This window comes from Thunnus maccoyii, chromosome 18 (assembly GCF_910596095.1).
Source record: "Thunnus maccoyii chromosome 18, fThuMac1.1, whole genome shotgun sequence".
NCBI classification, from domain to species: Eukaryota; Metazoa; Chordata; class Actinopteri; order Scombriformes; family Scombridae; genus Thunnus; species Thunnus maccoyii.
In genome coordinates this window covers 18778153-18803210 of record NC_056550.1, presented here as the reverse complement: position 1 = coordinate 18803210, position 25058 = coordinate 18778153, and the positions used below count along the sequence as shown (strand labels likewise).

Here is a 25058-nt window from a genome sequence, read left to right as displayed (position 1 = left end):
AATGTAAATGGGAAAAAATAACATGGGAATGAAAAAAAACCATAGATGACAATGATTTAAAAAGGATTTTTATTTGTCTGGTCCAGTTGCCAAGGATAGTCAATTTATGAAATGAACATACATAATGTGCTGGCACAGATTTGATGACAGAAGAAAAAGAAAAACATAAATGTTATGACAACTTCTATGAAATGAATGAGCGACTTACCACCTTAACCAAAATGACATAAGTAGAACCTGAAACTAAACATCAAATGCACAATCTAATGCAAACCAAATAAATACACCTCTGGGTGAGACAGGGATTTCTAGGGGAGAATTGCACAGAATCAAAATATAGTGTTCAACTACCACATACTACTCTTGACAAACACATAAATACAAACATTCACTAATTCCATATGCACTCCTCCACACACACACACACACACACACACACACACACACTCAATCAATCATCTTAACATTTTTTTTATCTGAATGCTCCTCATTTTTTTCACATCTGTATTTGAATCTCATTCAATCAACACATTTGTTGGAGGCAGTCAGTGAATCGAAAGAAGACATCTGCACTGTGGCAGCTGCTGTAGTGCTTAAGACTGCAAAGGAAGATAAGAGGGCCAATTTCCCACAGATTTTGTGGCAACATTGACCTAATCACTAGCAACTGCAGGGTCAAGTGTTTTTTCCTAATAGCATGGACACACAGGCAAAAAACAGTTTGGCGATTTACATTCCCCCAGTTTTACACAAAGGAGTCTAGAGACTGTGTGGGGTAGGTGAGGGCTGTTACAGTCCGGAATGATCCTTCATCAAGAAACCTACTGTGTATATGTCTGGACACACAACAGGGAATCATATAATAGGAAACAGACTCCTTGTGACTTCAAGGATTTTTTAATCCCTAGACAAAAGGTTTCAGTACTTTTCAGCTGTTTGACAGTTTCTATTCATTCTCATTCACTCGTTCTCATCACAAACATACATCTCACTAATGCTTAAGCAGCAGGCTAGCTTATTCGTAGCTTACAAAGGTCAACTTACTTTTTACAAATCATTGTCAAAAAATCAAAGTAATCAGCATTCAGTATATATTAAATCAGCATTGATTATCTTTTTCACACAGAGCTGTATCCAAGTAATGATGAATATGATAAAGCCCTCCTTCATGTTTCCAGTACTGTTTTTCAAGATAAGCTCAGATAACATTTCAATTCATCACATATTGAAAATGAAAAAGCAAGTTAAGAGGAACAAGTCACATGAATTTCATTCTTCTTTTAGCTCTCAAAGGCTGAAGCGATTTGTCCAGCAAAAAAATGTCAAAATAGTATAAAAAAACATCCAGATGTCTACAGCTGAAGGAGAGTTGGAGCTGAGCGGAGTGCACTAACTGTGGGGACACAGGCAGTTTCTAGGTGTGCAAGTTCACTGACAACCACAGTAGACACTACCAGTTCAGCCCACAGAGGAACCACCCACTACTGTGTTTTCTGGTCCTGACAAACCAGAGAAAACACCCCTGAATGGGATGAGTGGTTAGTGTGCCCTACATTCATATGAGAGCAGAGCTACCTGCAATTAATTTTCAGCTGAGATATCCTATCTGAACTGAGAGCTGAGCCACTCGTCTCAGCAGACTGGAGAGAGAGAGCCCTGGAAGAAGAAGAAAAGGCAGCAAAGGAAAAGTAAGCAGAATTGAGAGGGGTGGGAACTACTCTGGCCCACAATACTGTTGTGCGGACAAAGGCAGTGTGGTTGTCCCCTCTTTTTCTTACCTAAGAGTCAGTGAAAATGACTCCAGGGGCAGGGTAAGGCAAGGCAGGAGGAGGCAGGGTGCAAGGGAAAGAGAATTCTTCATCCCGACAGAATCAGTTCACATCACATTTTACAATCTAGGTAGACCTGGCGGAGCCAATCAGAAGCTCTCAAGAGAGAAACTATTGTAACTACGTCAGTTGAAGGAGAGAGTGGTTGGCCCTTTCTCTTGGTATGTAGAGTTGACTGGATTGTTCTCATGGTCCAGGTTGATAGCTGGTCAAAAATCTCATCAGTCATGCTGTCCACTGCTAGTCTAAGTTGGTAATGAACAATCTGAAGTGCCACATTGGCCAAAACAGAAGACGATAGGAGTCAAGCTGGGAGTTGGTTCCCTGAAATTGCAACATCTCTACCCATCTGGAGTAGAGATGTTTATTTGTTTATTTGGGGGTGCCAAGCTTCTTGGGAGTTCCTGGGCGCTTTTGCCAAAAGTGACCGGGGATGGTGAAGGCGTCAACACTCATGGACATGGTTTTGGACGGGATGACAGTGAACTGCTTGCGGTCAGAGGTGTACTTGTAAATGGACTCAACCATCTCAGGTGTGATGATGCGGGGGCCGATGCCTGTGAGCCGTACCATCTCCTCAGTTTCAGGGTTCATGGTGTAAACTGCTCTGAACTGACAACTGGTATCTCTGAAGAGGATGAGGAAGTGGTTGGCCGTGCTCTTCTCCATTTCCTGAAGAGGAAAGAAACGAGAAAGACAAAATAATTCAAGGTAAGTGCAGCTGACAACAGAAATCACAGTCACTTATAGCCTAGTTAGGGTGGAACTATCTGTTGGACTCTGACACAGCAGGATGGCTCACCTCTACAATCTTGTTTTTCTGTGGTTCATTGACCTTGCCAGCTAGGCAGCAGCGAGTGATAGCATTATGGATGATGAACTTGTTGGACTTAAAGCTAGGCTCCTTGTACAGCTTTGGTCCTGGAAGACACAACATTTCCAAATGTCATATACCCAACAAAATCATGCTTATTGGATTAGTTTTTTTAAACTCTTAGTTTGGAACATATCACTGACCTGTGTATTCTGGGATTGAGGCAGGGGAGGAAACAGTGGAGCCATTCTCCCAGTCCTTCTCTCCATTCTGAGCACTCCTTCGTCCTGGTGACACTAGCCGGGAGGGGGAGTGTGAGCGGCTGGAGGGAAGCAAAGAGGAGTTTAGTGACGAAAGTCAGTCATAGACCCTGAAGTTGTGTGTACATGTTGTATGTTACATGCACCTTTGCCCCTGGTAACACTGATAACAGCTACCACAGGTTGTAGCAGTGACTCAATGAAAACATGTAGTTTGTATAACATTACACATAAACACACTCACATGTGTAATACCTTAACATCAGTATTCTGGCAATATTTTGGGTAAGGCATTTGGTGTTGGGAGAAAATATGTAAACACAAGAAATAATTTAAAAAAAAAGATCAACAATAATTAACATTAATTCTTCATTGTACTCTACTAAATCACTCAGATAAGTCTTTAAGTAACACCACACATAATTTAATACCATATGGTGATATCAACATTATCATGATATATTGCCCAGCTCTATTTGATTATAGAAGATTGACTAAAATTATTGTGTAAAATAAATGTTTATTTCTCTGGGACTTAAAACAATCATTACTCTGTTTCAAGCTTAAGAATTATGTGCCTCTCCAACATTCATTGAAGCATTTATAAAGAAAATACCAGCCAAAGTCACTGTGCAGGTTACCTGGGAGACTTCCTGACAGTCAAGCCTCCAGAGTCATTAGCCATGGAAGACAGGTTCATGGTGGAGTGAGAGTACACCTTGTTCAGCCTGGTACCTAGTACGAGGAAGAAATATGGAAAAAGAAATTAAATTGAGAAAACAAATGCATGTGTGTGTATGAAGGGAGCATATAAAGACAAAAAACAGTGTCTGAAACATAATAGAACTATTTACCCATGAAACCTTTGACAGGGCTATGAGAGAGGGCTGAGTCATCTCTGAACACAGTCTTGGGTCTCTGTTTCTTGACACCACGAACTGTGGTGGGTTTCTGTCTCAGCACCTTGTCCAAATCTTCCATGATCTTCAGTTGCTGTCTGCGTTCATACTCCTGCCTAGTGAAGTCTCCTCTGCGCTGGGGTGTCCCCTCTACTGGTGGGGTGCGTGATGCTGGAGGACTGCCTGGGGTCTGGGGTCTGTCCTCACTCTTGTTCCCCCAGCCCTCGATGATCATCCACTGGGGCTTGCTAAAGATATAAAGAAAAGCAAAAGCAGTGATGAAAACCTTGATGTATCAGCTAAGTAATGGCAACATTTTTTTTTTATTCAATTACAATCAGCAATAAATGAATAAATCTAAATCATCATCAGTTATTTAAAAAAAACCTGACTGCAGTAATATACAAGCTTTACAAATCTGACTGGTTTTAAAGTAAGTAATCCAATTTCAAAGTCTCCATTAAATGCAGGTAATTGAATTTAAAAAAGGGTCTCACTTGGATTCTTTTTCTTTTTCCTGCTCAAGTTTGCGTCTTTTCATCTCTTCTGCTCTCTTCTGTTGTTTCTCCAGCAAGGCTGCTCTTCGCTGAGCCATCTCATCCTCCGTTCGCTCCTTGTCATCCTAATAATAAAGACAGATTTTAATAAGGCAAGACTTAATTGACCTTTCTAAATACTAACATTTTTTTAGAATAGCACACAATAATAATCAGTCACCTACCTTGAAAAAGAAACCAACCCCTCCTTTCATCTCTGGCTCTGTCTTGTCACTCATTGAGTCAGAGAAAGCATCAGCTACTTGGTCATCCTCCTCTACGTCTCCTTGCAGAGAGGACAGTGAGATCTCTATCAAGCTACTGCGTTTGCCATTCATCACCACTGCAGGAGCATCACTCTCAAAGGAGCACTCTGATGGGGCACCAGAGCTGCAGCCTCCACCTGTAGGCCCTTCCTTCTTAGCCAGAGGACCTTGCGAGGGCCCTGGTTCCAGGTCCATGCTAAATATACTTTGATAGTCATTGGAGCCTACCTCTGACAGGGTGTCATCTGCTGCAGGACGGGGAGTTTGGGTAGGAGTTGGTATTGGGGTCAGTGTAGGTGTGGGGATAGGAGTTGGTCCAGATGAGCGCAGTTCGTCAAAACGATCAGAGTCACCAATGGAGAATGAAGATGAAGTCTGGACCTGGGATTGCCAAGGATTTACACGACGAAGGTGGGGAATGCGGTCAACATTTTGTGGTGGGTTGAGAACCCTTGACAGGGTTGGTACCTTAACATCCATGGGACGACTGTGTTGGTGGTGTTTGGGGCTTTTAGGGGGCACAGATTGGGCTCTACGATGGACCAAAGGAGATTTTGGAGGAGTGGTGTGGTTTGAGAATTTGCGGGATGGAGACGGAGAGGACGAGGCTGAATTTAAATCTCTGGTGGATTCTCGTGACAGGCGTGCAGAAGGAGCAGTCGGGGTGGAGGTTTTAGGGCTGGCTGGAATAACCCAAGATTTGTTGCTGGAAGCTACACCTTTCTTCGTAATTAGTTGGTTCTGCTGCTCAGTGAGTCGCTGCATGTCACTTTGCAGGGAGCTAAGAGCTGCAGTCAGTTTGGACACAGCATTATTATAGTCCCCTAGTGGAGCTACCATTTTCTCACCAGGTGTCCCAGAGCCCTTCTCTCCTGGTGTACCTGCCTTCTCTTTGGGTTGACTGACCTGTTTGTTGAGCTTAAGTCCTCCTTTGATATTACCCTCATCCTCCACAGAGGGGCGCTGTTCATCTTGCTCCTGCTGCTCTTCCTCCTCCATTCGAGCTAGCCTTTCTTCTAGTGTCAAACGAGAGAGGTCTTCTTCTGTGGATGAGGTGCTGAACTGGCCATCTGCTCGGTCCCCCTCGCCTTCCTCCTCACGCTGCTCCCTCTTCAACTGCAGAAAGGCACTCTTGCCCAGTCTTTGCCGGTGCTTTGCAAAAATGGCCTCAATGCGTTTTTTCTGGGCTTCGATAGCTCTGCGCTTTTCTTCAAGCCGAACCCCTAGCTCAGACATTTCATTGTTTAGTTGTGGGCTCTTGCTTGGGCTTTCTTCAGACTTCTGTGCCCACGTGGTCATCTGAGGAGCAGAGGGGTCAATGGCTTTGGGAGAATCCATATTCTGTTTCTTTTTGCGTTCAGCAAAGCTGGTCATCTTCACACCACTGTCAGACACCTCTTTACCATGGTCTCTAACAGAGTGCGCACCAGAAGCAGGTGTGGTTGGAGTTGACTGGGCCTTAGGCATGTCTTCTGATGCATCCGAGTCCACACTGCCATCTCTCAAGACAGAGTCATCATCTCGTGAACATTCAGAAGCGTTTCTGGTGCGAGTGGGCTCCTTGGACTCTCCTGTGGGCCGGTACATCATTCCTGAGCGTGGTGGGGCAGAGCAGCTGATGGGTGCTAAGTTGCTGTTATGTCTAGAACTAGCAGGATCATCAGGAGAGTGGAGGTAGAAGCCATCAGGAGCACCGTCAGGGTGTAAACGTGGCTCCATCTTGCTCTCATTGTGGATGATTTGAAGGGCCTCTTCAATGGTTGGCAACTCTCCTGTTTCATTCACCCCAAGGCCATTCTCCTCTGCCAACCTTGGAATACTGGGAGTCTGGGTGGCCCAGGAAGCTCTCTGGGGACCGTTGGGCCCGGAGGGTTTGCCAAGCAAATGGCTGAGGTCTTCAGGAGGGGTATAGTGCACCCGAGTCATATTTTGGCCTGTTGGGTTGAGTTGGTCTGAGCTCACAGAGCGGGTTATCACAGGGTTGCCCATCACAATGTCCACATCACTGTCCAGGCCAAAAGGAATGCTGAAGGATACTGCCGACAAGGGGCGGCTAAGTAGAAAAGAAAGAGCGTAAGTACAAAAAATATCCAAAGATATACACATTGTTTAAATGGTAGTTAATATTTGGGCCCTACCTGAGAGGTTTCTTGCTCCATGTCTTTCCAACTCCTTCTATATGAGACATTGAGGTAGACTGAGTCAAAGATCCTGAGTACAATGGGACACACACAGACATTTAAAAGGCATGCACACCACACAGGGATGCACATATCAACCACAACAGTAAATGGAAAAGTATGAACAAAAAGTTTACAAGTATCCATTAAAATAACAAAACCACACCGCAATACAACACAATACACAACTAAAAGGCAAACAAGAACTGAGGGAAATAGGTGAACCACATTGTGAAATGATAGAAACACACCATCTTCAGCTTACCTGACGCAGGGGAGGAGATGGGGAGAAAGGGCTTTTTGAAGATAGAAGGAGAGGTACTGTAAAGCAAAGAAACAATCTTTCAGTTCAAACAACTGCTTTATCTGAAGAATGTGCCAGACTACAAAAGTAAAATCATATTCAGATGTCCTGTACCTGTTACCACTCAAGCTACTTGGTGTCGCAGGTGTGGATCCATCTAATGAAAAAGAAAACAACCAATAAGACTTTGTAACAAACATTGAATTCATATTCTTACTGGTGGGATTGTATTTACACACAACCACAAAATTGGTGGCACTTACCTAACGTATCTATTGGCTGAACAAAATCTGGCCTTCGTACTTCAAACCAGCAAAGCAATTCTGCTAGGAAGCTCAGCAAATTGAGCTAAACAAATCACACAGAATAAATCAGGCATTAAGAAGACAATACAGTAAGTAAGTATTTTTGTTAATGTGCCCATCAGTCGACTAATGATTGGGAGTGTGAATGTCAGTACCTGAAGCTCCTGAGATGTGTATAGCATGTCCTCCAGTGCCAAGTTACAGCAACTCTTCAGACAGCTGTCACAGAATTCACGGATGAACTGCAGGTTGTACAAGCTGTCAGCTACAGACATGGACTCCTTCATACAAACATCTTACAGAGACAGGAGAACAAGGTGTTAAACTGACATAAACATATTGAGTACTAAAAGCCTGTGGGTATCCTTCTTACAGGACATTGCTACAATATTGGTTGGTACCTTCAAGTCTTAGCAGGCCAGGGCAATAATAATGTATGACAGCAGCAACAGCACAACCGTTGGACAGGTCTTTGACTTCATTGACTGCCGGAAAGATGGGCTTTTGTTTGGACTGAATTTTATCCTTTCTATAGCGGAGCTAAAACAAACAAACAAAAAAGACAATCAAATACTGCAGAGTAAGCTCAAGGGTATGCTGTTAATGTTGACATTAAAATATTTGACATATTATTTAATGCTAAAACCACCATCAAAGCCAGGATTTTCCAAACAAGTTTATATGCACAATGATACACAACAAAACCCGTTAAGAAAGAATTACAATATGAATGTTAGAAGGAGGACAAATAAAGGTCATGCTAATGTGTTGGGAGAGAGCACAGGTGAACAAAAGGCAGATGCAAAGGGAGAGATTTAATCAGAGCAGAAAGAAGGAAGGTTTTGTCAGGAGAAAGTGGGACAAGTGAGGGTCTCAGGAGGCATAGAATATGAGAGAGAGAGTAACAGAAAATGAATAAAATGTTTCAGGTTAAAACACAGTATATAGACAAACAGCCCACTGTGAACAGGGACACGCTGTCAAGAAGCCTGTCTCTGTTAACCCCCATAGCCACTCACAATAAACATACATAAACAAACACCTCTGTCTCACAGAGGACCAGAGGAACAGGTTGTACTTGGCAGTTTCAAGGCTTGCCTGAGTACAGATTGTGATGCATGCACCACTCATGTGTCAATGTGTTTCGCGTCTCTGTCCTACCCCACCCTATGACATTGATACTGACGTGCTATTTAATACAGGGATATAAAGATGTAATGCACACTAGCATTCTCACACCAGCATGGAGGAAAAAAAAACACACCTGACCATCAGATATTTGCTGATAAAATTGATGAAGACACTGGAAGGATGGAGGGACAGGGGGAAGGAGCAGAGGAAAGGAGAGAACTTACAGGAACAAGTTTCCAGTACCAGCGAGTAGGACACTGTCAGAAAGGAAGAAGTACAGGAAATAGAGAAAGACAGGGAAATGGAGAACAGGAGCACAAGGAGAGATATTAAGCCAACAGTGAAAGAACTAGACAAACAAGAGAAAGGGTTGTGGTGATGGTACGCTCTTGGAAAGACAGGACAACCTTGTTGACAAAGCAATGACACCTTTTTTCTTTTTTTATTGTGTGTCAACAAATACCTGTTGTGCTTGTACAGTAAGAATGAGTAGGGGCTTGCAAGTGCAGCAGAACAACAATGAGCTTAATACACTGAACTTCATGTGCTTTTTTAGTTTTTAGTGCATAATCCCAGACAGATTATCATCTGTGTTTGGATATAATGATATGTGGAACGAAACAGAAATACACTGGACATTTACTGCAATACTCACAGAGGGCTGAACAGGTTGGGGCTCTGTGATGGCCTGAGATGTGTCACTATGGGCTCCTTCAGTAAGTTCCCTCAGCTTCTGGTTTAACTGAGAGCATGCCATGAAGACAAAATAGTTAAAAAAACAAAACACATTGATAACAGATCTGAAAGTATAAATGTGTGTTGTCACCTCTTGAAGACATAGTGGATTAAAGAATTACAGCATTCTGTTTTGTAGCTAAACAGACACTGGTTCATCTAAAACAGAGAGCTACAAAAGCTAAAAATCTGAACAGAACACACTGAGTCATTTCTAACAGGATATAATACAAAAGTCTGCTTGATAGACAATGTTTCTCTCTGGCTTGCTACTTACCCCATTAACCCAATGAAGCAGAGCATCCTCCCAGCTAGACGCTCCGCCCAGTAGGTCAGCAGAACCACATGTCTTCACCGCAGTCACTGTCTCCATGGCTCCCACAGCCATCAGAGAATCTATCACTGCCAGGTGAGCACTCTGCACCGATCACATGGAAGAAAAAAGAGGAACTGTCAGAGGTGGGACCATTCACAGCAAGAGCCCAGACAGCATCAATCAATTACAGCTAACACAATAATACTGGACATTGACATTTCCACTGCTCTGAATGGGCACTGCTTACTGCAGAACAGATCACCACTCACTGCTGCAGTAAAAGCATTATTTACCAGCAGCATCCTCTAGGGGTCACCAGAAGCCAGCTGTGAGTCAGCAGAAACACTGACAGCAGTTCTCAGCAAGCAAACACCCACACCAGTAGAAATGGGTGAACTTTGGACTCTTGTTTGTACAATCATTAAATCATTAAATAGGCAATGGACCTGTAATATGATAACACTTGTGTCCCAGGACTGTCATTCCTCAGCTGCTTTCCCTTTATTTGCCTTCTCTTCAGTGTACTTCCCTTTTGCACAGTGAAATATTCCTTTATGACTCATGTGCACCAGACTGCAGGATAAATGAGGGAATGTAACTAGATCTCCAGGGAGCACAACAAAAACAGCATTCTCTGGAAGAAACAGGTGTTCTGCATCTTTTCTGCAGTTTTGGTGTACGGATGTGTCTTTCTCAGATAACATAATGGATATAAAACCTACTTCAAATATTGTTTTTTTCCCATACAAATATAACAATCCAACACTCTTGATCACACATATTTAACATTCCCAAGCATTTGTATCCAACATGCATAAGAGCATTTCCTCATACTTGAGACCCCATTACAGAGGCCTTTCTAACGGCCAGAGCCCATTAAAATGCACCACCAACATTATCAGCTCAGTCAGAGAGAGCGCCTTAACTCTATAAACCTGTTAGCTCATTAGAAGTTGTGCTCCATTCGTGCCATGGGGCTGAAACTAAGAGTCCTTTATATGTCTAACCTCCATATTTCTGTGAATGATTCAGATATTCAAACAAATACGAGTGCATTTGATTTTGTTTTTTTCACAAAGAATCAAGCACTTCTGTCCTTTGTCCAGTTTTCCATCCGGTTTTGTTTCTTTTTGAAATTCTTAAGATCATTATAATAGCAGCCAAATAAAGTACTTTCAGGTTTTATCCGCCTATACTCGGTCATACTCATTAACAAAGTCAGTACTGCAGGGCTAAAAAACAACTTAGAAGAAAAAAAAAAAGAGACTGGAAAAGGAAATGATTAGCCTGTGGGGTTGTTCTATAAACAACTCTTCCTCCTTACCTAGTAAATGTATGATCATTCTGTCTTTGTCTCCTCTATATGTATCACTTTTACCTGCAATCCAACAAAAGTACTCTTAACTACTGACTAACTGCAACAATCTTGTTGTTATAATTCATTTTGGCCAACAGAGAGGACGGGCAGGTCACAAACAACACATTCCTGTCATGGGGCCATTCCTTCAATCTACCAATCTTCAGTTTTGAGCCTAATCCGTGAAAATCAGTGCCTGCTCCCTTTTACTACTTACTAATTCAACTTTAGAGGCCAGACATTCCTACTCTAACCTCTTACGTTGCCCCAGATGGGGGCTGGTGGCAGTCCAGCTGCGTGCATGAGCCCTGTCTGCATGTCTGCCTACTCAACCCTGATGTAAAGTGCTGACCTGAGCAGGCCCTGTGCTGGGGCGGGCAGGGCGGGCTATGCCAGCAAAGGCTTGTCGGATAGCATTGGGACAAACTCTCTGGATGTGCTGCAGTCGGTCACTGGGAGCTGTGTAGCCCTGGCTGGCCTGCCCTCCTAACATTGTTGCCAAGAGTAGGGCTGCTACTTATATGTCTATGAGAAATGACGTTTCCGTTCAGGGGAAATGTCTGCAATACAGACTGATGAGACAAATGGCGTGACACAGGGACTGAGGCCAAGGCACCTGATGAAAAATAATCCTCTCAGAGCACTATTACATGGAAGTAATAATCAAAACATGAACTTGGCGCAAATTCAATTAAATAGCATATCTACTTTCATACTGTGATTATATTAACATATTATCGCATTATCATTTTACAAAACACTGTAGTCTAAAATAATGATCCTGAGCATTTTTTAAATTTTAAACTAGGCACAACATCATCATATTTTCACATCGTATTCTCATCATATACAATCACATATTTTATATGTGATTCTACATACATTTGTCATATTGTGATATAACAATATTGAAAAAAAACTAAGTTGTGATGTTGATTTGAATCCATTTCTTCTGAGGTCACTTTGAAAAAGAGATCTTGATCTCAATTAGACTGCCTGATTAAAATAAAACATATTGCCCAGCCCTGCAACACAGGCTGATGCTGAGCTAAATTCTGTCGGTAGATGTATTTCAAACACTGTCTCAAAACAAAGTGATTTAAGGTGGGAACGTATTTTTACATTTACCCACAAAGTGTAATCATAGGATGCAGCTATGGTCACAGTGTGAAAGAAGACAGGATGACGGAGGGAAAAAGAGGAAATGAACAAAAGAGAATGACAGACGTTCAGTGAGAGTGGCCAACCCTGTTGTCATGCTGTACAGTAATTATTCAGAGGAGAGAGTAGAGGGTAATTCATGACAAAAAGTGGAGAATGAAAGGAGAGGAAGGGGGGGGTTGCTGGTGGATTTCCCGTTGCCGACCCAGGAGAGCTCGCTAAGCTAAATCACAAGTCTCCCTAATGAGAGGGGAGAGAGGAGCAACTCTAGAGCACACAGCAAAGAGCCTGCCAGATCACCATAACAACCAACCAGCTGACCCACAATGCATCTCAACACAAGCCTGACCGCAGCACTGCTCTGTGCTCCTGGCTTAGCACCGGCTCTCCACTCTGAAACATTCACCCAAACAGTTAGCATCCCTCAAACCGATGTGACATAGAGAGGAAAAATTAATACCTCATCAATTAACCCCATCGACATGAAGCTCTATTTGGCAAATCTGCTTGCATACTTGTGTCAACAACAGAGCTAAACAAAGAATGCTAAGGCATTTTGTGGATCATTAAGTGAGATTATGATGTGGGAAAAAATCTGATTATGTCTGAAATATGACTTAACCCCATCCCCCTACCCTGCTTACTGCCGACTGTGGGGGAGACAAACAGGGATCAAGCAGGTCTGGGGCCCAGCAGGGGATTTCGGGCAGAAGGCTCTCTTAAAGGACATAGCTATATGAACACTGATATGTACGCTCATCGAGCACTTTATTAGGAACACGTGCAATCAAATGCAATCCAATACAACAGCTCTGCCATAAATTCGACTTTTACAAAGTTTATTCATTTTCAGTTTTTGTTGACACTGTCAGGATGGTGATAATTCTACTTTGTTTATTATTGAGGTCGTGGTACTGTGATGCATTATATTGAAAAGTGTTTGTAATATTTTGCCCCCTTCATGTATGTTAATGAGGTAGACAAAATATTAGGAACACTTTTCAATGTATTGCACTCCAGTAAACCACCACCACCCACTACAACCTCAATAATAAACAAAGTAGAATTGTCAACAAAAACTGAAGATGTATAAGCTTTGTTACAATTTATGGCAAAGCTGTTGTAATGAATTGCATAAGATTGCACAGGTGTTCCAAACGAAGTGCTCGGTGAGCGTATATAAACTACACATTATATATATACATACATACATACATACATACATACATATATATATATAATTTATTATTATTTTTTTTTATACACAGAACCTGTTTAACATGTGGGAGATAAGTTTAATTATTAGCCCACATTAGTTTCCCATCAGCGAAGGCCTGAAGCAGAACAAATGGTGTAAGATGATGGTTAGCGTTTCTGATAGTCTGCCACTTCTATTTTCAACTAAGCTCCTGACTGATGCTCACTTGACCAGAAACCTGCCAACACAGCAGTATGATTTAAGTTTCAGTGCCAATCCAAAACCAACAGGGGCTCGGGGAGGGTTAGCTGCATTATGGCTATATGACTTACTTTGTCACTGTGGGAACAAATGCTTAACCTCATCTCTAGTGCAATCAATATCACATATGTATGTTTGAAATGGATAATTATGGTCATATATTACTGTCTCAGCCAGCAATAAATGTAACAAATCAGTCTGATGTTGGTGGGTAGGTGCATGGTGAGTCAGTGGTCATCTCTGGCGTGTCAACCAATCATGGACGATGACGTTCAGTCTGCATGGCAGATTATCTCTAATCTTCACAGATCTTTATCCTCAATCTGAGGAGTTATGGGGGCTGGGCCACCACTAGAAGGACAGTTACCGGTAGAGGACACACACACACACACACACACACACACAGTGCAAGTAGCAGACAGAGGCAGCTGGAGCCTCCATTGCTTAGCCCCACTAGAACGAGGTCTAAGGACTTCCAGTCTACAACGCTCTCCTTTCAGGAGCTTGGGTTGCAGGAGAGTTGCCACTGACTTGGTGTTTTAAAAACTGCACACCTTGTCATAGGATCAAAACAGGGAAAAACCATCAATACTCACCAAACATATGTCAAACTTGTCCCTATACCATGTATACAAATATGTCCAGCCTGTACGGGTTTACAAGACACCACAACTTAATATAATCTAGATCCAGAATAGCAAATTTCACATAAATTCTAAAGTTAGACTTTCAGACCTTCCTGTTTCCAGTTAAATTAATTTACTACAGCTAAAGCATTTATATAAACACACAAAAAACAAGATGAATATATGGCAAACAGACAAAAATGGGAATCCCTTTTCACTTCTAGATCACACAACACATGCCATCCATTTTACTCTTAAATATTTTTGAATCTCACTACTAACTAAGGAATTTCAAGGTCAAGAGACAGGAACAAACAACAAATAGCTCTTCATTCTGTAGCTTCATCTTACAATTTAATGAAGAGAATGATTACTGTGGTACAGTTTTGTATGTTTTAAGTGAGCAACGGTGTGTCTGTTTTTGCCCTACTTTGTCCATAGCACCAAGTGTGTAGTTTTATAGACAGGAAGTCACTGGTGCTCCGTACTGGCACTGGTGCAACATCCCAAGCCAGTACCAGAATATTTATGGGCTAGGATAAACCTACATCCTTGCTTTTTTACATGAGCCAGACAATGCCACAATGATCAGCAGTGATGTAAAATGTGTGAGGTATCAATAACAAAGCAGAAAGTCACTTAGCAGTTTACCTGACAGTCATGTTTACCTGTCAGCAACAAGCACAACTCTACATACTTTTATGTACATGCACTTAATGTTATCCTCTTGTTTGACATAGATACGTAAAGCATTAATATACAGCAGTGCTGCAGCAGATTGCTGCTGCTCCAAAGCCGTTTACTGGCCAAGACCCACATTGATGCTCCATCCTTTATGCTGCTGCAGCATGACCCACTTTCCTTGCTTGCCACACTGTAGCTACAGTGCCAGTCAGTAGCAGACAAGCTCAGAGAGCAGCCTGGGACCAAGCAGCTCATATACCAAAGCAGTGAACAGCAAATGCAGCATTACAGCCAAATTAAGAGTCACAGCCAAAATAAGAGTTTAGTGATCAGGATTTATAGCTGAGAATCATCACACAGAGATGAGATGCACGCAAGCTGACAAATTTATGCACACACAAGTGACAGCAGCACCATGCATAATAGAGACCTACTGTGTCATTAGGCCGTTTTTTCTGGTGCTGTAGTGCTGATGATGATGAAATTGTGGTCATTATCCCTATGAATACAACTTTAACCCTTTTTGCTTGTGTTCTTAAATATTTTTGCCACTGAATGTCTCATTGGTGCCTTGTGGTGTAAGATCTGTCTGTGCAGGTGGTAATTGTCAGAAGTCCTACTGCAGACCTCTGGTACTATACTGAGTACTATACTGAATCAACACACCAGGAGTGATGTAGTGGCACTTAAAGTACCAAAATAGATGGCAGTACTAATATTGAAATAGACACGGATACCTACATTGTTAGAGTACTGCATATTACTTGTGGAGACAGAAGTAGTACAGAATTAGGCAATAACACCAGGCAATAATAACAGTAATAAAGCAATAACAATTTTAAAAAAAATCATGATTAAAAGGAACCCTCTCCATTCTGTCTTTACCAACTTTCTGTCCTGTGTTATATCCTTCATTTAAATCCGTACAAAAAACAACAACAACAATCTGTCCAAATCCAAATTCCAAAGTAAAACCTCCTCAGTATTTACATTATTGTGTCATATTAGAAATATAAATAATACCATACATTAACAAAAGATCTAAAATCTCACATCAATCAACTCTACTGTGAATGGTCACACAACATCTAGCCTATGCTATTTGACTTAGAAAATGTCACAGATGCATGCATATCTTTTCAAGCATACAATTAAGCTCATCATCACTATAGCACTAGCAGTGCTGCACCTGCTGCAGTGGCCAGTAGACAGCAGCACTGGAGCAAACAGCTTTCAACTAACAACAACAACACCATCTCTAAAAGATCCCTGGAGACGCTCTACTTAGCTTAAAAACACAAAGCCTGCATGAACCACTTGTATGCAGTTGTAATGCAGTTTGTATGTCATTTTGTAAAGAAGACAATAGTCTGTATAAAGGGAGGCATTAGGTACTTTAAAATTCAATTACAGCAAATTGTTGTTGTGCCAGCTGAAACAGAGGAGCAGTAGATGTTCCATCAGACCTAAAATCACCTCTTTACTTGCAGACTATTGTGATTCCTCATTTGGAAACAAACAATCATCTGTAGGTTTTCAGGCTGAAAAACTATACAGACTACATTATGTGTGTGCTGAAGAGAGACAGAGAGACATAGAGAGAGAGACATAGAGAGAGAGGCATAGAGAGAGAGAGAGTGAGAGAGTGAGAGAGAGAGTCAAGGGCTAAGAGGACAAACCAGTTTCTCTTGATTTAACTCACTGAGCCAGCCCAGAGTATTCTCTCAACACAGTATCTTAAGTTTCACAAGAACTGTTTAACCATTGTCCTGCTACTGATCTGGAGCATCTATTGTATCCAGCCTCTCCCTCCCTCTCACACCCTGGAATTAAAGTAGTTGTCCCTTGTGTCACAATGACTGTCCTAGTCCTAGCAGCTGGATCCACTCATTCTCTGGGATCAGCTGGGGGCAGTATAGAGGGGTGGGGGGTGGTGTTGGATGAGTGGGGGTCTTTTTGATATCCTTTAATCCCTTGAATCAAAGCATAAACAAGCCCCTATATCGACAGCCGAGCCCACTCGACCCCTTCTGCCTGAATAGCGGAGTCTCTGCTTCTGCAGGAGGAGACATTCACTCCATATAGTGATTGTCAAACATGAAGTCATTTCTAGCCCAGCAACAGTTATGACTTCTCCTTGGATCAATTCATGTGGGCCACTGGCCACAAAATGGTCTAGCAGACAGGTGTGGTGTCATCAGTTATGTGTTTACTGTTCCCATAACCATTAAAAACTGTTTCTATATAAACACAATAACTTTACCATTTTGATGGGCTTATGTCGGAGGTCTGTATCAGTCACTGGTGTGTCCTTGTCTTTGGAGACTATGCCTCTTTCAGCAAGAAGCTGCAGCAGGGCAACGTTGTCTTTGGGCTGTGCCTCGACTCCGCTGCCCCCCATTAATAGGGTGTAGGTGCGGCAGTAAAGCTCTGAGGACTGCAGGAGGCGCGTGACTGGTGGTTTAAGGTGCTCCTGTTCATACTGGTCACAGTAGAAGGGGTCACGCAGCTCCACAGGGACATTCTCTAAAAAAAAAAAAAGAGTCAAAACATACAAACACAGTTAGATAAGGTCCTGGAACAGTGGTGCTACTATATAGCTGGGTGCAAAATGAACAAACAGTATGTCCAGGGTAATGTATAGATAGGAAGACATTCTGAATGCCCTGGAAATAAGAGAAAGTTCTTTCAAAAGATCATCATGAGCTGTTCTGTTGTTGCTAGCACTGAAACCTGCTTTCTGCCAGGTTCGGTAGCAGATTAATACAACTGGTGTATACCCTAGAGTGAGTAAAGCAGAGCAAGTATCAAGGTCAGTGGGGCATGATGAGCTCAGAGGTTGGCATCTGGAGATTACAAGATGCTCTGCCACTTGTTTCTTCCTTCTTTTTAAACCTCTGGATCATGTCAGTAAAGCCTTTGAGAAAATTGCTCTTTCAGATCTTCACAGAGATGATGCAGTAGCAGTAATCAAAGAATCTAAACTTACAGCGTCCAAACTATCAAAAGCAAATGAGAAAACTCTGTTTCTCTGATTCTGTTCCAACTCAGAGAAAGTGTAGCAAAGCAATATGTAGCACTCTTAGTGGCTAGCTGAAGATAGCTAAATAATCTGTTCGGACTGGTCTTTCTGTAATTACGATCACAGCAAACATTGTCCCAAAAACACACACTTGACACACCCTCTGAGAAACTGGTTTCTCCACGTCTAGACCAACAGAGCAGCAAACTCAATAGACTGTGTCTCTGTACAAACATACTGGAATAAGCACCTCACTGTTTTAAAAGGGCCTTCAGGGAAAAAAAGTTGACGAGCTGAAATACCAGCAGTCTACCTGAAAAGAGAATGTCTAAACTAAAAGTGATGTATGTTGTGTTTGAGTGCCTATGATTGTGCCTAACAGAGAAACAAAGGGGGTTATTACAAGGGAGGTGTCACTATGTTGTTGTGTCATTATAAAGTCATGTAATGGATCCACTGACATCAGACAACAAAACGCCCAGCTTTAGAGGTCAGACAATGCCCTGTTCTCCGTCTCTCACTCTCACTCCATGAGGACTATAGTTGTCAAACAATATTGTGAGAGTCACGCCACATGGTCCTGTTAGTCGTGAATATGCTCCTGTGTGCCAAAACTACAATGTCCACTTTACTGCTGTAAACACTGTGACACACCAATCAAATTCACATCTTCTATGTAGTTACATACTACTGTACATGTAAAATAAAATAAAAAGTCTTCCCATGATGACATGTAAAGAAAAAGAAAACTTCCCCAGAAGGCAAAGCAGGATGCAAATGTCACAACTCAGTGAGATGAGAAAGATAGACATTAGCATAATTTCCCTAAGAGACAGTCTGGCCATGAATGATGACATTGTGTGTCCCATATATCACAGAAACAAGCTAGGTACAAATGTTAGGTTGCAAATCCATAAATCATTTTCCAAAACAATGCACCTGCACAGCAAAACATGGGCAAAATCCTTCAACAGGCACACACCTTATGTAAAAAGAAGTAACAAATAACAAGCTGGCAGCCACAGGCATAACTAAGCCCAAGCAAAAAGGAATGCGATACCTCCATAATGTTGACATCAATAGACATCCATTGAAGTATTCAGCTTAAAAACACAAGCTTCGGTGTGTTTGAATAAATTTCACAGGCCATGAGGGTCAGGCCATATCTACTGGTTTTGGTCAGAAGGTACATATCAAATGTATGCAAAGTTTATTAACACATAACCACATTATCATAGTGGGTGAGCAGTGAGATCACACTTTAAGTGAGTGTTTCAAGCAAGCATTTGTCATTTACAGAAGAGATTTTGACCAACTTAACCCGTACCCCCCTCAAAGAGCTCTGTGAGGTAGCTGACCCTGACCCTGTTGCAGCTTGCCTGTGGTCGGTTCAGCTGTGTCGGGCTCCTATCTGTACTGACCTGCATTGCTTGATAGCCTGCTGATAACAGGAGCCATGTGTCCTTCTACCTCATTGACTGATTGAGCTAGCCTGCTGGTCATGTCACAGACATTACCACACGTGTCTGACAGTAATCAACAGACACAAAGCAACACAAACACATCCAAACAAAGATTGGTTCAAATCTTCCACAGTTTAAACCAAGCTGGCTCCTTTGGGAGAAAAAGGTTAGACATGACCCTTACATTTAAGTGGAACAATCAGCATTGGATTGTTTCAAGAAGGTTGTCACAGTAACAGTGAACATTAAGTACCTCTCTCTATTAATAACATGGCACAGCAGTCTGCAAAACCTGCTGGATTTGACAATCTAAACTCTCAAGCTGCTTACTGGAACTCTTCAGGTACCCTGGCAAGGAATAAATAATTTGAAAGAGCTCAGATATGCAGAAGTGTGCAACGTACACGCAGGAAGTTCAAATAACAAGATTAGTTATCTCAATTTCCATCCTAAGTGATGTTTAGCCTATGTGAAGCATCTGTGCATACCTGCCAAATCAAAAATCCTGTTTGGTGACAATATTTTATTACAATCCCATTTCTGGAAAATATTATAAAAATGAATAACTGCACATTATGTGTGTTTTGATAAGGCTGTTGGTTGAACCTTAAAAACCCTCTGTGGAAAACTGAGCTATAAACATTTTCATCATGTGGTGCAAAAGTTCAAACACAGATGATTATCTGCTCTCATTTTTAGAACAAAGCAGGTACTGTTTTGTTGCCCCAAAATCCAGCAGTGGTAAGAAAGGCTGTGTTAACACCCTACCCTACCCATGTGACCACTAGTTCTGAGTGATATGCTAATGCCAACACAAATGTTAAAATGCAACTTCTTAAACAATACTGCAAGAGTCATTAGACCTGTTTACATTTTTAAGACATTTGCAACTATAAGGGATGATACATTTATCAGATGATGCATATATTATCCTCCAGCTGGAATAAATATCTCAAATCGAAAAAAAAAAAACAACAACAAGAACTTCAACTGCACTAACTATTTAACTATAGTTAGCATTGAAACTAAGAGATACACATGCACGCCCTTAATAATGCTCATGTATTTGATCAATGCACCGACCCCTGACAGATCATGCTCAGGAAAAAGTACACTTCAAGCACTACACAATGAGTGACCCAATACATTCACAAGGTTCACTCACCATTAATATGACATCCCTAACAGCCCTGTGTATCCTGTAACACATCACTACAGACAGCGCACTAGTATGACATCAGCACAGTAGCCTTAAATTGCATTAAAGGGCCAGTGGGCACAGGAGCACATCCTATAGACAGGGAGTGTGATTACATTACGGGTGCTTGAGAGACTAACAGGACAAGGTTGGATGACAGGGTGACGAAATATGCAGGAAGCATTCATCTTGGCAGGTACCCACCTTGAAAATGTGTCCTCAAGTTACACACCACCTCAAAACCAGATCTTTGTGCACTGTTCTGTAGCTTACTTTGACCTTTGACCTCTCTGTGTAGTGTGGCAATTGAATACAGACAAAAGTATCTTATTATCTTGAAAAACACTGTACAACTCAACAACTGTAGGAAGGAGTTTATTCCAGTCTGGAAGAGTTTCATTTAGCATATGATAGGACTTCCTCCTACCTCTTGAGTAAACACTAATAGCAAGCTAACATCCTCCTCAGGTCCTTGTCCCCTGTTTACAATGACTAGGAGATGATGAGTAATCATTCCAATAGGATTTCAGTATTATCCGAGCAGCTTTATAGCTAGGTGGAGCTCACATGCAAAAGAAAGACAGGTTTTGAAACATGCGGGTACAAAGGTGGCATGGTTACACTAATACAAAAACAAATCATATCAGGATACCAAAGAGACTGACGACCAAAACTGGGACTGGATAAGCTGGGCTATATGCTGTTTTGTAAGTGCTAATTAAGTTGTTTACATATGGTTTACAAACTAGCACAAATTACATAAGTAGTAAGTACTCAAAAGGAAAACTGAAAAACAGACTACTCATATATCATCCCTATGACTGTGTCAGTTAATATGAGTAAGTTTCTCCCCTGCCTTCAAACTGGTGAATCAAGAGTTTCTGGTCTCATTCCAATGAAAAGGCAAGAACTTGTTTGAGTCACCCTCAAATGATACATCATATGTGACAGCAACTTCAAGGGTAGATCATAAATTACATCCCCGCCTGACCACTTTTCCTTCACTTTGATTAAAAACATTCTAGATAAATTATAAATCAAGGCAAATGATAAGAAGACACTGTCTGTCAAATATCTACCATGCAACACTTAAAAATACATATAGCCTAATAAAAGATATACAGGCCTATATATTGTGCATCAAAAAATAGCCACATAGAGTTTAAAATGTACATTTTGTAATCCAACATATATAATCCAGCATTGACTCTTACTCATTCCAGTATAAAATGTAATAATGAGATTTTTTGGTGGCTCCTAATAGTATTATTATGAAAACTCCAAATTTAATGTTACTGGGCAGATAAAACAGTGTCTATCGGGAACACCCGCATTGTGTGCTGTCAATTGCTAGAGCACAGAGTTGTGGCATTATTGCCTCCCTCTCATACGGATGGCTGCGTGCTTCCTTGTCTGAAGGAGACAGGAAAAGTAAGTGCTGCAGCTCTTTTTTTTGGCCTTCAGAGAATTTGACAAGGTTTAAGTGCTGTGTTTCAAACTGGTATGGTTAGGCAGTGTTTTAACATTATTAGGCCCTTGCCAACTCCCATTAAAAGCTACTTTCCAGCTCTTAACGGTCCCCCATCTAAATAAAGACTTGAGATGTAGTTGATGTGAAAGTCCCTTTTGTATTGCAAAAACTCAGAGATTAAAAATGTCATCTATTAGGTTAATTGACCTGGAAGAGCTGAGAACCAGATGACCCGGTCTGGTTCCTGCTGTTGTTTTACACAGCTTTCTCGAAAGGGACTTGATGATGTCATCTTGACTTTGCAAAAAAACATCAGGCCGTCTCAGTGAGGCCATTAGGTTGATTAAGACAAAAGCTACACATAAATGCAGTACTCATATTCCTGTAGCTTGGCAAGCAGAGTGACTTTGACCAGAGGGCGTGGTTGAGGAGCACACAGAGGCTGCAGCAGCCTGGAGTGGTGGACCCAGGGCCTGCCTGGGATTGTGTAACACGCAAGTCATGTTGTTAAAGTAAAACAGAGTTCACCTCGCACCCTTTCCAGCCCAAACTGAGGGAAGTCTGATTAAAACCTTGAACATTAACCTTCAACTGAGTTTTGTATTTACATGCACATCTCAGGAATGTGAACTTCCTGAGATGTGTGTACTTATTTTATTTTTTTGTCTGAGTTGCTTAAGTAAATGTACCCAAGATTACTTGAAAACAGCTGCCCTATCATTAGACTGGTGGTAAAATACAGTAGAAATTAAATTAAAGGGGGGATGTCATCAAGCCTCTCTGAAACAGGACTGTTTCAGTGTCTTCCTTGTGAAATCTAATCTTTCCCAGATTGGACTCTAAAACAGAGAGACTTGTTATCACCTCAGGGTCAAAGCTGACGCTGTTTTTAAGACTTGGCTCATGAAACCTAAGGCAAGACAATGTCTTATGATACGTATGCTCTATGCAAGAAAATTATTTTCTTTAGGTGGGTGTGTTTTTGCTACATAGAGGCTGGGTGTTTCTCAGAGACGCCTTTGAGGTTTGATGACCAAGGATACTGGGGAAAAAAAACCTTGATAAATTGTGATAGTATAACAGTCTGTATTCACTTTACATTAGTGCAGAATGAATTATGAACTGCAGAGGAAACTACTGTTCAAATTGGCTACTGTAGGGGCTGTCATCCCTGAGAGTGAAGAATGGTACTGAAAATTATCTACGCCCCATGTGCCATGTCAACAGGATTAAAAACATACCCAGCAGTCTGCAATTTCTGACTGAAGCCTGGCGGCTACAAATACGACAAAATGGGTTAGCGTGATAAGGCCTAGGGAGGAGGCCCGTTTCTCTGACACACACACATACACACACCTATAAAATGTGACCACCCATTGACTGAGAACAAATGACATGTGTCAGACTCAAAAAAATGCATACAGTGCATGGTCTCCCTTTCATATGCTGCTCTTTGTGCTGAAAATCGCTGAGCGTTACACACACTGCAGTTCACCTACATGCATATGCTTTCCGCTGCACCGCCGAACAGAATATAAACATATTGCTGGAAAACAAAAGGATGGTGGTCTTCAAACGACCTCTCTGAGTATTTCTATAACTCACCAGGCCTGCAGCCAAAACTAAAAACCTACCTGCATTGCCGTAGGACTTTGCCAATAGCCATCCGACACTTGCGCATATTTTTGCTCTAGTACAGTCATACAAATCCAATGGCTTTATGTCGGGGACCACAAAAGTCTTCCTCACGGAGTCCACCATGTCGAGTCAGTAAAAAATATGAAGCGGTGCTGGCAAAAAAAAGAGGCTACAAGACAAGTATAAATTATTCAAGCAATCATTCTTTCAGTGGACTATCCCACACGACCAGGGCTGGGAATACGGATGTGGGTAAGGGTTTTGTCGGGAAAATATCCGCCCCGGAGCTGCTTCCAAGCCAGATAATGTCCTTTTCTCTGCAGTTATGGAGACGAAATCCCTCTCGAATTACGCCTTACGACCAAACGATGCCCCGACCCGCCGGGATACTACAGCAAACCGGACTATTCCCCTCGTTTTTACCCTTCTTCGTCCGCATTGCTGTGTAGTACGCAGCTCCACTGAGAGCCTGGCCGATTGACTACCAGGTGCTCCTCACTGGCATCACTCACTCATGCCGTCATCCAATAGGAATTGAGCTTGGGCGATGAGGGGCGGGACCTGCCTGTGTGAATGCACACAGCAGGTAGAGATGAGGTGTACCTTGCTACAGGTGCCTCTACTGGAGGGGCACGTTTTGACTGGGAAAGTATCGACAAGCGCTCTTATAATAGGAATATTTGCAGTGACAACAATTTTATACATGTATTGTATGTATGTATTTTATACATAAATGCTGACCAGAGGAGGAAGCACTTAGATCATTTTATTAGGGCCCCAAGTAAAAGTAGCAATGCCATGATGTAAAAATACTCCATTACAAGTTCGATTTTACTTGAGCTAAAGTAACCTAAAGTTGCCCTCTTCAAACTGTTAGTGTTGAATATATTACAATTGGTCATTATTATAAGTGAAAATTTAAGCCACATTGTAACAGCTGGTTAAGGTTAAACTAATCAATACAATTTTATTATTTGGGTGGTTCAACCTGCATAGCATGGTCCACCCCTACATATATATTTTCGTTGATTCATCTTGATAAGACATCTCCTCAGGAATGGGTTGGCATGCTCAAACTTGGCTCGATTGATATCACTCCTTTGTTTGTTTGTTGCAGGACAGGTTACACCTTTATCATACTCATTATAGTTTGGTGATCTCATGTAAATCGCAGCATAGCTTTGCACAACTCCAACCTGAGCAGGTTTTTATCAGCCAAAAAAAACTGTAAACACTTGTATGGGGTATGCTGGGCCTTTAATCTACTGTGTAATAATGCACTATACTTTATAAGTTGATTTTATGTTTTGTGTGTAAAATACAAATAACTAGTGACTACAGCTGTCAGATAAACGTAGTGAAGTAAAAAGTACAATATTTTCCTATGGAATGAAGGCGTAAAAG

The 25058-nt window shown here is 41.7% G+C and overlaps 1 protein-coding gene across 2 annotated transcripts; it reads right to left on the bottom strand.

The window, feature by feature from the left end:
• Positions 1 to 52: 52 nt before the first annotated feature.
• camsap3 (calmodulin regulated spectrin-associated protein family, member 3) lies at positions 53 to 24130 on the bottom strand. 2 transcript variants are annotated; one of them, XM_042391815.1, is made up of 17 exons: positions 23651 to 24130; positions 17126 to 17388; positions 9537 to 9677; positions 9180 to 9266; positions 7795 to 7933; positions 7549 to 7688; positions 7352 to 7436; positions 7203 to 7245; positions 7050 to 7105; positions 6743 to 6815; positions 4524 to 6657; positions 4300 to 4424; positions 3758 to 4050; positions 3545 to 3638; positions 2847 to 2965; positions 2632 to 2750; positions 53 to 2501 (listed from the first exon to the last, which is right to left on the bottom strand). In XM_042391815.1, exons 1-17 carry the CDS (start codon positions 23775 to 23777, stop codon positions 2202 to 2204), a joined length of 4338 nt encoding a protein of 1445 aa, XP_042247749.1. In that variant the 5' UTR covers positions 23778 to 24130; the 3' UTR covers positions 53 to 2201. The 2 variants fall into 2 exon arrangements, with proteins under 2 accessions (XP_042247749.1, XP_042247750.1); XM_042391816.1 differs by having other exon boundaries at positions 6743 to 6779.
• Positions 24131 to 25058: the final 928 nt, after the last annotated feature.

What these genes read in the sequence shown, in the direction of transcription:
- camsap3 (XM_042391815.1), bottom strand. Translation starts at nt 23,777, where the DNA reads ATGGTGGACTCCGTGAGGAAGACTTTTGTGGTCCCCGACATAAAGCCA. An exon ending in AGTAGCTTGAGTGGTAACAG is followed by an intron (nt 7,106 to 7,202) that starts GTACAGGACATC and finishes TTTGCTTTACAG; the next exon opens with TACCTCTCCTTCTATCTTCA. An exon ending in GAAAAAGAAAAAGAATCCAA is followed by an intron (nt 4,051 to 4,299) that starts GTGAGACCCTTT and finishes TTATATCTTTAG; the next exon opens with CAAGCCCCAGTGGATGATCA.